The sequence below is a fragment of the Numida meleagris genome, chromosome 4 (assembly GCF_002078875.1).
Source record: "Numida meleagris isolate 19003 breed g44 Domestic line chromosome 4, NumMel1.0, whole genome shotgun sequence".
NCBI classification, from domain to species: domain Eukaryota; kingdom Metazoa; phylum Chordata; class Aves; order Galliformes; family Numididae; genus Numida; species Numida meleagris.
In genome coordinates, this window is record NC_034412.1 from 35,182,568 (window position 1) to 35,194,245 (window position 11,678).

The 11,678-nt window shown below is 36.9% G+C and overlaps 1 protein-coding gene across 1 annotated transcript in view; it reads left to right on the forward strand.

The window, feature by feature from the left end:
* Nucleotides 1-8,452, forward strand: part of IL15 (interleukin 15) — a 64,065-nt gene extending 55,613 nt beyond the window's left edge. The window contains exon 9 of the mRNA XM_021395690.1: nucleotides 4,495-8,452. Coding sequence (XP_021251365.1) covers nucleotides 4,495-4,566 — 72 coding nt within the window. The 3' untranslated portion in view covers nucleotides 4,567-8,452. The remainder of the gene's footprint in view (nucleotides 1-4,494) is intronic.

Consider the following 11,678-nt stretch of genomic DNA (forward strand, 5'->3'; position numbering starts at 1 on the left):
CTCAATGTAATGCAAAACTACAGACTTTTAAATACAAGGCAGTCCATGTAGTTATTTTCAAGACAGCTCAACTACAGTCTGATATGTACCTTCAGCAATGCTTCTACAAAGAGTTGTGCTAACTCATTCTTGCTATACAAAAATAATGATAAAACCCACCATATCCTTGAGATTTTTTTCCTTAATGAAAAATCCTGAAAGCATCTTTTGTCTTAAGTCAGAGAGTTGACTTGTACATATACATACACAAATTTTAGGGAGCTTTTACTCCATTTTTACTCCATCTTAATCTAATAGAGAAGATTATTTGAAATCTAGGCCAGAATTTCTATGATTTCATTATAAGCATCCCAGCTGTTGGCAATTTAATCAATTTCTATTAGGAAATCCTACAACATTGTGAGTTAAATAAAAAATAAAAAGACAAAACCACATTTTGATAAGCCAAGTATATTAACTGTATCTTATATGAGACACTAGAAATAAATGTTATTTTCTTGCATTTTGTATTTGACGTTTTTTATTGTCACCTCCTTTATATTCTCTCTTCCTGGATTTCTTTCAGTTAGGGCTTAGGCTTTTCAAGAGTTCTCTTAAAATGTATGTATAGGTGAAATCTGCAGGGTTAGATTGTCTCCAGCACATAGACGGGCTATGAAATAATCAGAGCTACCAGTGAATGGTTTCCTGGTTTTGTTCTGATACAATCACCAAGAAATCATTCTCTTCATGCAGGACAGGAAAACAATAAGCTGTACTTCACATAAAATTTGTCATGATTCCTTTAGCAAATAAAATTCTTTACCTCAGCCTGCTGGAACTATTATGACTGCAGACATGATAGTATGTGTTTTTATATGATGGTTGTTCTCCATCTTAGGGAACAATTTTAAAGAGAACTAATGTTTTCACATTGTATCCTTTGCATTTTAAGTAAGATGAACATCTGCTTGATGGTCGATAGAAGCCTGTATACAGATTTTCTGGTTTTAATGGTCATACCTGGATTAATGTTATGACAGAAGACTACAACATTTTAAATGTAAGGACAGATTAGAAAATCTGCACTTAATTGCTCAGTGTACTCTTTCCAGATTCAATCCAAAATCCCTTGACTCTCTTTGGTACTTAACAACGGCATGGGCAATTAAGCAAAACTGAATAGTGCCGAGAAAATAGCCCACTGCGCATTAAAACACAGCATAGGAATCAATGACAGTCTGATCTGTAATTCCAAGTTGTTCACTACTGGAATGTAACCAACTAACAATTGATCTAATAACCAAATATTTCACCTTGGATATGTCCCTCTAGCTGGGCATTGGAAAGAGTTTCCTCTGGGATAACACCTAAGAATGCTTCCATTCTGCAGGTTCTTTCCTTTGAACAAGTTGTACTTGAAATTATTAGAGTACATTTCATTGTAAAATTACTTTCCAATCAGACTCCAATAACTCCATATTTGTTGTTTGGCAAATAAGAAAAATCCTTACCTTCACTAACACTACTTCCCTAAAGTTTCTCTTTTAAAGAATGCTGATGGAATGGACAATTTTTTGCAGCACTAAAGTGTTTTTTCATGATCCCTGTTCATAGTTTCAGCATTAAAGCAAAGTCTACTAGTTTCTTTCACTATTATAACAATTTTGCTAAATCAGGTCAGCTTGTAACACTTTTTTTCTCCTGTTAGGATGCTTCTTATAGCAGGAAAGAAGTTTGCGGTGTATTAATTATCATCCATATTACGAAATGATGATCCCACACTTAAGCTATTGGGCTATCTATAGGTGAGGAGCTACACAGCTACATAGCTACAAAACCTTGCTGTCCTGAGGCAGAAAAGGAGTTGTACTTTTCAGGGGTGGAAGAGATTACATGGGGAAATGGATGACAGAAAAGGCAAGGAGAAGTCAGAAGAGCACTCAGATTTAACTGAGCAGGACTGAGAGCATGCAGTCAGATACAAGAAAAGGCAGTAAGTAAAAATGGAGGCGTAGGCCCTGGGCCTGATGGGCACATTGAAAGATTCAGAGAGTGACAAGGACATTTTCCTTCCATTTTCTTAAACCTTTTCCTCTTCTAGAAAGTTCTTCTCTTGCCACTTCACCTACTGTCCCCTTAAGGACACATCATACCTCCCAGCCCATCCAAGACATGTAACCCACCCCTCTTCCATACCTCCAAAAGCATCTTCTTAAGTTCACACCAACATCCTTCCCTCTCCTTCCCAGCATCTTCCCCTCAGAAAAGGGCAAAGTTAAGACACTTGATCATATAGGTTAAAGATAGGATAGGATCAAAAGCAGAACCTGAAAGATTCTTGCGATCCCAGAGAATGAAGCTTTCTGCTGATTTTCTGGCAGGCCTGAGACAGATGTGAATGTAGAAAAAAACATTTGCTTTGGACTGAGACTACATACATAGGCTGCCATTCCCTTCCTCATCTTCACATAAGCTGACCCTCTAAGCACAGTAGACGGGGTACAGATGGGTTGTTCAGATAGTAGTAGTCCATCTTTGCCATCTTAGGCAAAGCTAAATGGGCAGTTTGCAGCACCCTATAGACTTACACTGCAGACAAACGATGATATATCCTTGCTTAGGCAAGCTGTGCCTATGCACAAGATGCAGTTTTCATCCTGAAATACTGTTAACTCTCCTCCTTTTATCTTGGTAGAGGCTTACTGTTGAAAAGCAGTAGAGCATGGAAATTTGATAGCAGCTGTATCACATTTCAGGCCTTGAAGGCAAGCATGCATACAAGTGCTGCTATTATTAGAGTGAGCATGTTAACATAGGGAGTTCACATAAGACAGACAACGACAGATGTCATACTTGCTTCATCAGGAATAAATGAGATACATGAAAAACCATTAAAAATCATACAAACAGACTGTATTATGTGCTCATGATAAATGATTCTTAAGGCTTGAGCCCAGGCTTTGCCATTCACTTATTGCTTTGATAGCCATCAAGGATCTCTACCTTGGATTTTTCCTGGCTATTCCCTTTGATAGTTGAGTTTGTGTCTGAGTCTGAGCTATCACAGTTGTAGAGTCAGGCTAGATCAAACACCTGAAACCATTTTTGCACTTCTTCTGTCTTACTAACTAGGGAATCAGCTGATTGACCCCAAACTTGAGTTAGAGATGCAGTGAACACTTAAGTAGCAGAAGTGGCAAAGGCTGTGACCTGAGACACAAGTCTACATGACAGCAGAAGCATTTCCTCAGCATCACTACCAAGTCTCTTTCCTGCAGATTTTATCACTGCATTGTGCTTTTCTCTACTGGCTGAAAGATGGAGCAACATCATTCACTTCAGAAAGATGTTTCTGTATTTCACTGAACAGTTTTTTCCAAGCTCAGCCGACTTCCTCTCTCACTTTCAAACACTCAACAGTATCAAACTTCTTTCCTAGCAATTCTGAGCTGCTAAAGCACCTCCTAAGGCATGAAGAAAATATTAGATTCCATTTATGGTAATTTCAGATTTCTTTAGGCTTACCATTTAATTAGGACCAAGATTAGTGTAAGAGGACAGTTAACAGAGAAGTTAGAGAGGCTGGTTTTAGGAGGGCGAGTGGGTTAAGCTCTTTTTTTTCCCTAATTCTCACTGACCTTGTTTCCTAGCTGTTCAGCTGTAAATCTTGCTATCCTGCCTCCAGGTCTTACAGTCTGTTCTCACATGCCATTATCAAGACTGTCCAAGCACAGTTTCAGGATAGACAGAAAAAGACCTAATCAAATGGGAAGCAGGAGTTAATCTGACATGTAACTTGGGAGGCCCTACAAATTCTCACTATCCACACAGATTATAGTTCACTGGAGGGAAAAAAGAAGACAGTGAGGAATAAGAAATCATTCTTTTTGTGTGGAAATGAAAAAGATATCATTAACAATAATGTCTCTACAGTGCTTTGAATATTTAAGATGTTATGTGCTTTATGCATTTATCAGATTGATTAAAAAGAATCCAGATTATGTGCAAAAGATCAAATAGTGGGAACGTGGTACGCAGTCAAATCTTAAAACCTGGGAGTCTAAGTTTGAATGTCTACAAATCATGGTCCAAGTCTTGATTTCATCCCACTTTCCTATGAAATTCCTCCTCCTGGTACAAAGAAGAAAAATTAAGTAGGGAAATGTACTCCTATTTAATAACCATTACATTCTATTTGCTTTTATAACTATGAAATTATGATTTTAGAATTAATGATTTATAGTGATGATGTTTCTATTTTTTTTAGCAGTTTTACTTCAAGTATATCTGCATCCAGGCTTCCACAATAACCTTCTAAACTTTTAACAGCAGTAGAACTAATGGTTCATTACCTGGTCTACTAATGCTCACAACTCATCTTGCTTACTAAGGTGATATAAATGTTGCATATTACTCTCCTCTATTTTAAGATTATAATACCTGCCGAAGAGCTACATCAACTATAAATAGTAAATGACCTTTCAAAGGTCTTACATTGTTTTTTTTTTTCAGGAGACTACCTTTCAGAAGAAAGAATCGTGCTTCTTGCTGCAGTCACTCCTGATATTATGGCTAAGGCAGTGATAATTCTGAGTTATTTTGTGAATTGCAACAAAACCATTTACAAGAAGAAAGAAATATGAGGGAGGGATCATAATGCTGTTACTCTCTTTGTATTGAAATATCCCTGGAAAGGCAACCAAAAGTAGAGTCATACTGTGCTATGCATTATACAAATACAACACAGTAGATAGATGAGCCTCCTGAAGAGATTACAGTCCCAGTAATTTACAAAGATTGGTGAGTAACTGATATTGAATACTGTGATTTTCTTTCTGGATATATTAAGACGAGATGACTGAATATCTCACCTGAATTATTTTAATTGAAGGAGTAATACTTCACGTCACTAATGCAAAGGAATGAATTTTTGGTAATCCAGCAAAACCTAAATGTCAAGCTCCCGTCAACATCTATCAGGAAACAATGTTTCTCATACAGAAGAGTTACTGCTCCTTGCAGCTTCTGTTCAGTGGTTAATACCCAGGAGCTGTGTTTAAAATAACCAAACACCATCACTTACATTTCATGCTTTTCATATTTAGCAGATTAGAAGAAACCCATCGTGAAGAAGTTAATAGCCCATTGCACACATTCCTGTCCTAAAGAAGGACAAAATCAAGCCAAAAGGAACACTGCTAGTCCTATCAACCCAACAATGTCTGTAAAAAGTTTTCATTCTCCTTTCTCTTACGCTTAGTATTACAAGAAGCATTGTTAGTAGAATAAAGCCCGTGTATTCTTCAAAATGTCCGTAGAGAAAAATCAGATTTGTTTTGCACAGGGACTTTAATCCATGTCCTTTGTGTAAAGTTGTACTGTAGTCAGATTAAAATCTAATTAGACTTCTTCAAGATCACAGATAATCTAATTAAACTCTTTTTTTCCTGTTTCATATCTCATTGATTTCCACAAAAAGGAAACAACAATGCAAGCATCTGGGATTTTATGATCCCAGCGGGAACTTTGCCACCAATATTAGTGGGCCCAGCATGAACAAATCAATACTCAAGTGATTTCTTTTGCTTTTCATTCCTCACCACTGGACCTGCTTGTATTTCCTTAACAGTTGTACAAACCTGAAACATTGATCTCTCCCTCAGCTCCTCAGCCAGTTTCCATAATGACTTCATTACAAGCTTACTCTCTGAGGAGTCTTCTGTTGGTTTTCTTATCCTCCTGCTCAATTATTCTTCTCAATTCTTGAACTGAGTAGCGATCACATCAATTCAGTTACAAACCCAAAGAAAATACTACATTTCAGACAGACTTTAAAAACAAAATTTTCTACTGATTTAATTGATCTCTTAAATCTAACCTAAATTTCTGTAGATGTTTTATCTTATACAGTCTAAGTTAAATGCCAGTTATCCTAAGTTTTACTGAGGATTAAGGTTATCTTCCCCTACCTGGGAACTAATTTACTTACTTCTATTACTTACACACAGCTTAGTCACCGTTTAAGGGTAATGGTTACAAACATCTCTACCTTAATCTGTCGAAATAAGCATTTAGTGAAACAAGTGAAAGAAGAAAATGTTGCAGTTTGTGCTATTTTTAAAATAGCTACGTGGGATGGTTCTAATTATGAAAATGAGGAAGATCATATTGGAGATAAATGGGTATTTTGTACTTAGAGTAATAGATCAATCCTGTTTTATCCCATGGTGTTGTATTAGGTGAATAACGGAGCACTTGGGTTGTAACGTGGAAGGCCCTTCCCCAAGGTGCTTGCTATTGGTTGTCCTACTTACTTGAACCCGTGTGGTAAGACGGGGAGGCTGTACTTCTTTGTTTTCATAACAAAGTGTATAACTACCCCATATATGGCTTTTTGGAAGTGAGTGGCCAGAGCGGGATATTCAATATGATTGGCCAGGGGCCCGCATGAGCTTCTGGAACAGTCTAGTAAAAGATAAGAAATACTATATAGTTCTGTAACTTTTACCAATAAACGCCATTTTGCTGTTCATCATATTGGTGCCTGTATGCAGTATTTGGCCCGGACCAGACTTTCGGTCTCAGCGTGCGAGGATGAAATACAGAGGGTTGCCTGCATTTGGTTACACCATGGCCTGTCCAATGGGGAAAGAAGCAGAATATTTTATGGGAAAAGAAGGCATTTGAATCAAGTTGGAGGACTACAGAGTGTCTCTCTGAGAATTTTGCCATTTCATAACAGTGAAAAGAGGATATGATTAAGCATTTGATGATTGGTTGAGTAAGCAAGCAAGCATAAAAGCAGAGCTGAAGTGTAAGAGCAGGAAGTGATTTGTATCACTTCTAACTTTCCTGAGAACCCAGTTGCAGTGTAAAGCATATATTCAGGATGGGTTTGGCCTGCCCTCCAAAGGCTTATGGTCTCAGCACACAGTTTCTGCTTCCTACACAGATGTTATTTCCTTCTTTCTTCAGTATCAAGAAGATGATTCAAAGCTGAAGCTACTGCAATTATTGGTACACATGAGCAGCAAATGGGTCATAGAGAACATCCCAGACAAACATGTGCATGTAAAGGAACATTTGCAACCTAGCATTTTTGTCATAAGCTGGGCAAGAACAAGCTGAAGGCTTGCAGACAAGTTTCAGTCTGAGTGTATCTTTGGTGATATTTGAAACTTTAGATCTGGTTCAAATTGTCAAACAAAATATATATTGTCGAAAACACATTTAATCCTGACATTTTTTTTTCACCAGAAAACTGTACTAAAGAAAAAGATTTTTAATATGTATTTTCCAAATTGTTTATGACTTTTCAACAGATGAAATCATGTTATGTCACTGAAATTCAAATGCCTTAATCAAAAACCTGGAAACACACATATATAGTGACCACCCATCATTCAAATTTGTCAAAGGAAATAAAGATTACGTTTTAGTATTTTGTCACCTAACTCCATTCAGAATAACTTCTGGTCATTCAAATCTTCAGTGTGACAGAATATGCTTCAAGATTCACTGAAATCAGTGGATCTGTTCTAAACCATTTTAATGAGGCTTCCACCAGATCTCATGTACTACAAAATTATTAGATGCATTTGTTTCTCAAACCTAAAAAGCACTATTTTTTTCTTTTTGAAGCAGACAGAAGAATTCACTTGCTGCCATGGACAACTCAAAGCATAATCTAATTTCATTTGTTCCTTGACTGAAGTTCTCTTTTCGTTCTTTATACGTTGTACACCTTGCAAGTACAGCCCTTGTAGACGTAATTACAAATTCCTTGACTTGTTCCTTTTATATTTATAAAACCATAATTTTTGCATTGCACGTATATGGACCTAGTTCAATTTCTTAATATTAACAACTTTTGATTTTTTTTTTTAAATAGTTCGATATTCTTCAATTCCTTCTGCTTACAGAACAAACCTGACTTTCAGTGATGCTCCGTAAAAAAGATAATTACATCAACATAAAAGCAGGAAAAAGCTCAGTCAGCTCCCATGATCCCTGAATGGCTAATTTCTGTTGTAGTAATGGTACTGACCTGGCTGCAACTGTGTATCAAGGTACCTGCACTCTGAAAAACTGAGCTGTAAACTGACTATCACATAAAGAAGAAAATGTTTATGCTTATTTACTTCCTCTAAGGAACTAGCCCAACACGTTGTCTAAAAAGTTCACTTCATTCTGCATTGTTGAAAGACAATCTCAGTGTAAATTAACTATTTTTTGTTGGTTTTGTTCATTGCTTGATATTTTTTTATGAGCAACCTTATGAGGTTTTTTTTTGGGTGCTGAATTTCTTTATACCTCATTCAACTAAATTCTTGCTAAGTATCTCTGTTCCATCTGATGAGAACTTCAGAGGAGTTGAGAGAGTAGTAAAGACAAGGTCACAAGTTTATGCACTGATTTTTTTTTTTTTTAAGATAACTGACTTCTAAAAATTAATACATCTCAAATATGATAACTAAGGGAAATAAAGAAAATTTCTTGAATAATACCAGCTTCTCTTGATTTCTATTTCACATGTAGTTGTAATGCTGTCTGATACAGTATGTTGAACATAATACTACTGACTTCGTACAGTATTTATGTAGTATTTTATAGAGAATTCATGTAATGTTTAAACTATAAGTTGCCTAGTGTCATGAGAATAGAGAGGGTTCTTTAGAAGTGAAAGTTAAAAGGGCAGTATGTTATGCTCCAGACTAATCTTTATTTTTACCATGTCAGTGCAGGTCTTGAAATTCTCATACTTTCCATCCCCTCTTCTTAGAATTATTCCTTCCTGTGAGTTTCTGAGTTCTGCTGTGTTTTATCTTTTGAAATATCCTTTTTTTTTTACAAAATTGTGTGTCACAGAATTTGCCTCAGACAGATAAATGTATTTTCAGAGCTTAATTAATAATAGAATAAGAATAACAACTATAAAGATCTCAGCAAGACAGATACTCTACCAGAACTGCCATTCAGAAACCTGCTCTAATGCTTTGCAAATCATCTTTTCCTTTACTTTTCATAAAAGTAAAAGCCATGATACCTGGAGGATATGAAAACTCTGACTGGAGTTTGACTTGCAGAAGCCCTTGAGTTGAATGGCACAAGTCCTACTTCAAGTCATTCATTAGAAGAGCTCAGTTTTTATCTACACTGGACAGATTCTCCCCTAGCACAACCACTACACAGATCTTTTAAATGCTAAATGGGGTTGCTGCTGTTTTTTAACTTAACATGAAATTCACAACTCTCCCACGTGAAGCCATGATAAAATAATTATTGCCTTGATCAACTTTTTTTTTTTCTGACTAGAAGGAACAAATGTTACACTTTTTAACAGAAATTCTCTCTCTCTCTTTTACTTATTTATCTATTCAACGTATTCTTCCCAGTGAAATAATAGCTTTTTTGTCCTGAGTTCTATACAGGAAATATGAGGAACTTAGGCTAGTTAATGTTTTGTCCTTGTCACGTCCATGTTCATGCTGTCTCAGTACTGTGACCCACACAGCCAGTCAATATCAGTCCCTCCATCTCCAAAATACTAATTTCAGAAGCCAAGGAGCAACCTATGTAACATGCCTAAAAGATACCTCTCCTGTCTGCAAGTGTTTTTTTTTTTTTTTTTTCCCCCAAACTTGATTTTCCAGAGTTGCATGGCCAGCAGTGGAAAGCTGGTCTGAACATGCAAGGACAAGCTCATAACACTTGAAGAAAATTCTCAGATACCAAATCTGCAAAAATAAAATGAACAGCAGCTTAAACTGCCAGGTATATGCAGAACCAGGTAAAAGGCAAAATCCTAGCACCAAGTCTTAATTACAGTACTATGAGCTGTAAGTCAAGTATCCTGAAGATTGTACAGGAAGCACTGTGGCATTGCTATATTTCCTAGATGGCACAGAAGTTTAATAGTAATTAAAAAAAGTTAACAAACAGATGATAAGCCCCAGTCGTATCAAAGGGCTATTGGCCCTGTAATGTTTTCTCATAAAGAAAGAGGGCTTTTTTTTTTTTTTTTTTGGTCTGGTCATTCTTTTCCCCACTCTCTTTATTTTCAAATTAAGCAGATGCTAATACAACTGCATCACACAATCTCAGACCTCCTGTCCCATTATTCACAATTGGTGAATTGGTGGCAAACAATTCCAAGAAAAACTTCTACTCCAAAACATGGCTAAAGGACTACTGGCACCCTCGTGTCATTTGTGTGAGGCTTCTTCCCTTTTGAGTGGTCTCAACTTCTAGCTTCCTACCTTCTCAGTTAAAATTCTAACTTGAGCAGTCATTGCTACTTTTCTGGCACAGTGGTCTGTGGAGCCAGTGAACCATTATGTAGTGACCTACATAGAAAACCTGCAGAGCCAGCACAAGGACACAGTCTCAGTGCTCTGAGACGCCTGTGTCAGTTCTTATAAAGGAATTCTTGGTGGCACCACTTCACATGGAGTCAGTGTTTTGCAGAAGTAAAGGTGCACATATCATACAGACCCGGAAAAATCTCCGTCGAGAATTATTATTCAGTTTTGCTTACCTTAACTGAAAATCCTGTCTTGCTGACCTGCTGGCACCTACATAGAGAACAAATATAGGGTAAGACCTCATTCAGCCACCCCTGTTCAGAATCAGGTATGCATAAGATCATAGGGAAGAGCAAGCTTCCACTGACAGTTACAAAAAACTAAAATGATTCTTCAGTGAACCTTTTCGCTTCTTGGAAGGGACACAACTTGAAAGGAATGCTAGTGCACGCTATTCTCTTCTGAGGAAGTTATGTGTGAGACACCCCTTTTCCAGCTGTCAGCTTCTCATGTGCCAGAGGCAGTACCACATATAGAGGAAGAACAGGCTGCACATTGTGTGGGGGGATATGGGCAGTCTTCTTTGCTTTCATTAAGAAAATGTATCTCTCTTTAGAATCTTTATCAGACTTGAGGAAAATTCAAAAATATTTTGCTGTGCCTTCAACAAGGTGTTTGTACTGAAATACTCCTTTTCTCTGTACTGATGGTTCTCCTAAGAAAATACTACATGAAATTGAAAAAACAAAATCTTGAAAACATACACTAAGCCCTGAAGCACATTACAAACTAAAAGGAAAATGTGTATTCAAGATAGCTTTACTGAGTGTCCACCTTACCTATTAATTCACTTTAGCCAATTCTTGTTTTACTCTGAGAGGCAAACAACAGAAATTTTTGTGCACTGGTGAGTCACACCCTCTCTTGGAACGCCTTTGTGAAATCATGCAGTGAAAAGAGGTTTTCGTAAAATAAAAATATTTTATGTATTACCATAGGTCAATCTGAAACTAATGCCTCTTATTTATTTCCGTGGAAATTACAACAGTTACAAAACAGATACAATAACACTATTTAATAAAGCAAATTCTCAGCTACAAAAAAGAAAACTATTTTTCAACATAGTCACCTCCATTAGTTACGTGCTTTTGCCAGTGATGAACAAGAACCTGCATGCTGTGCTTATAAAAATCTGCATGGCCATCTGAAACGTGGCTTGTTTTTCATGTTGCCATTGCCACTGTTGAAACATCCCACCCACCGCCTCACTGTGACAGCATCCACTGTTTGGTCTCCATAAATGTTCGGCAAGTGTTGATGAATGTCAGTGGGTGCCATTTCTTCCACACGGAGGAATTCAGTAACACTTCTGCTTTATACACACTTCCATGT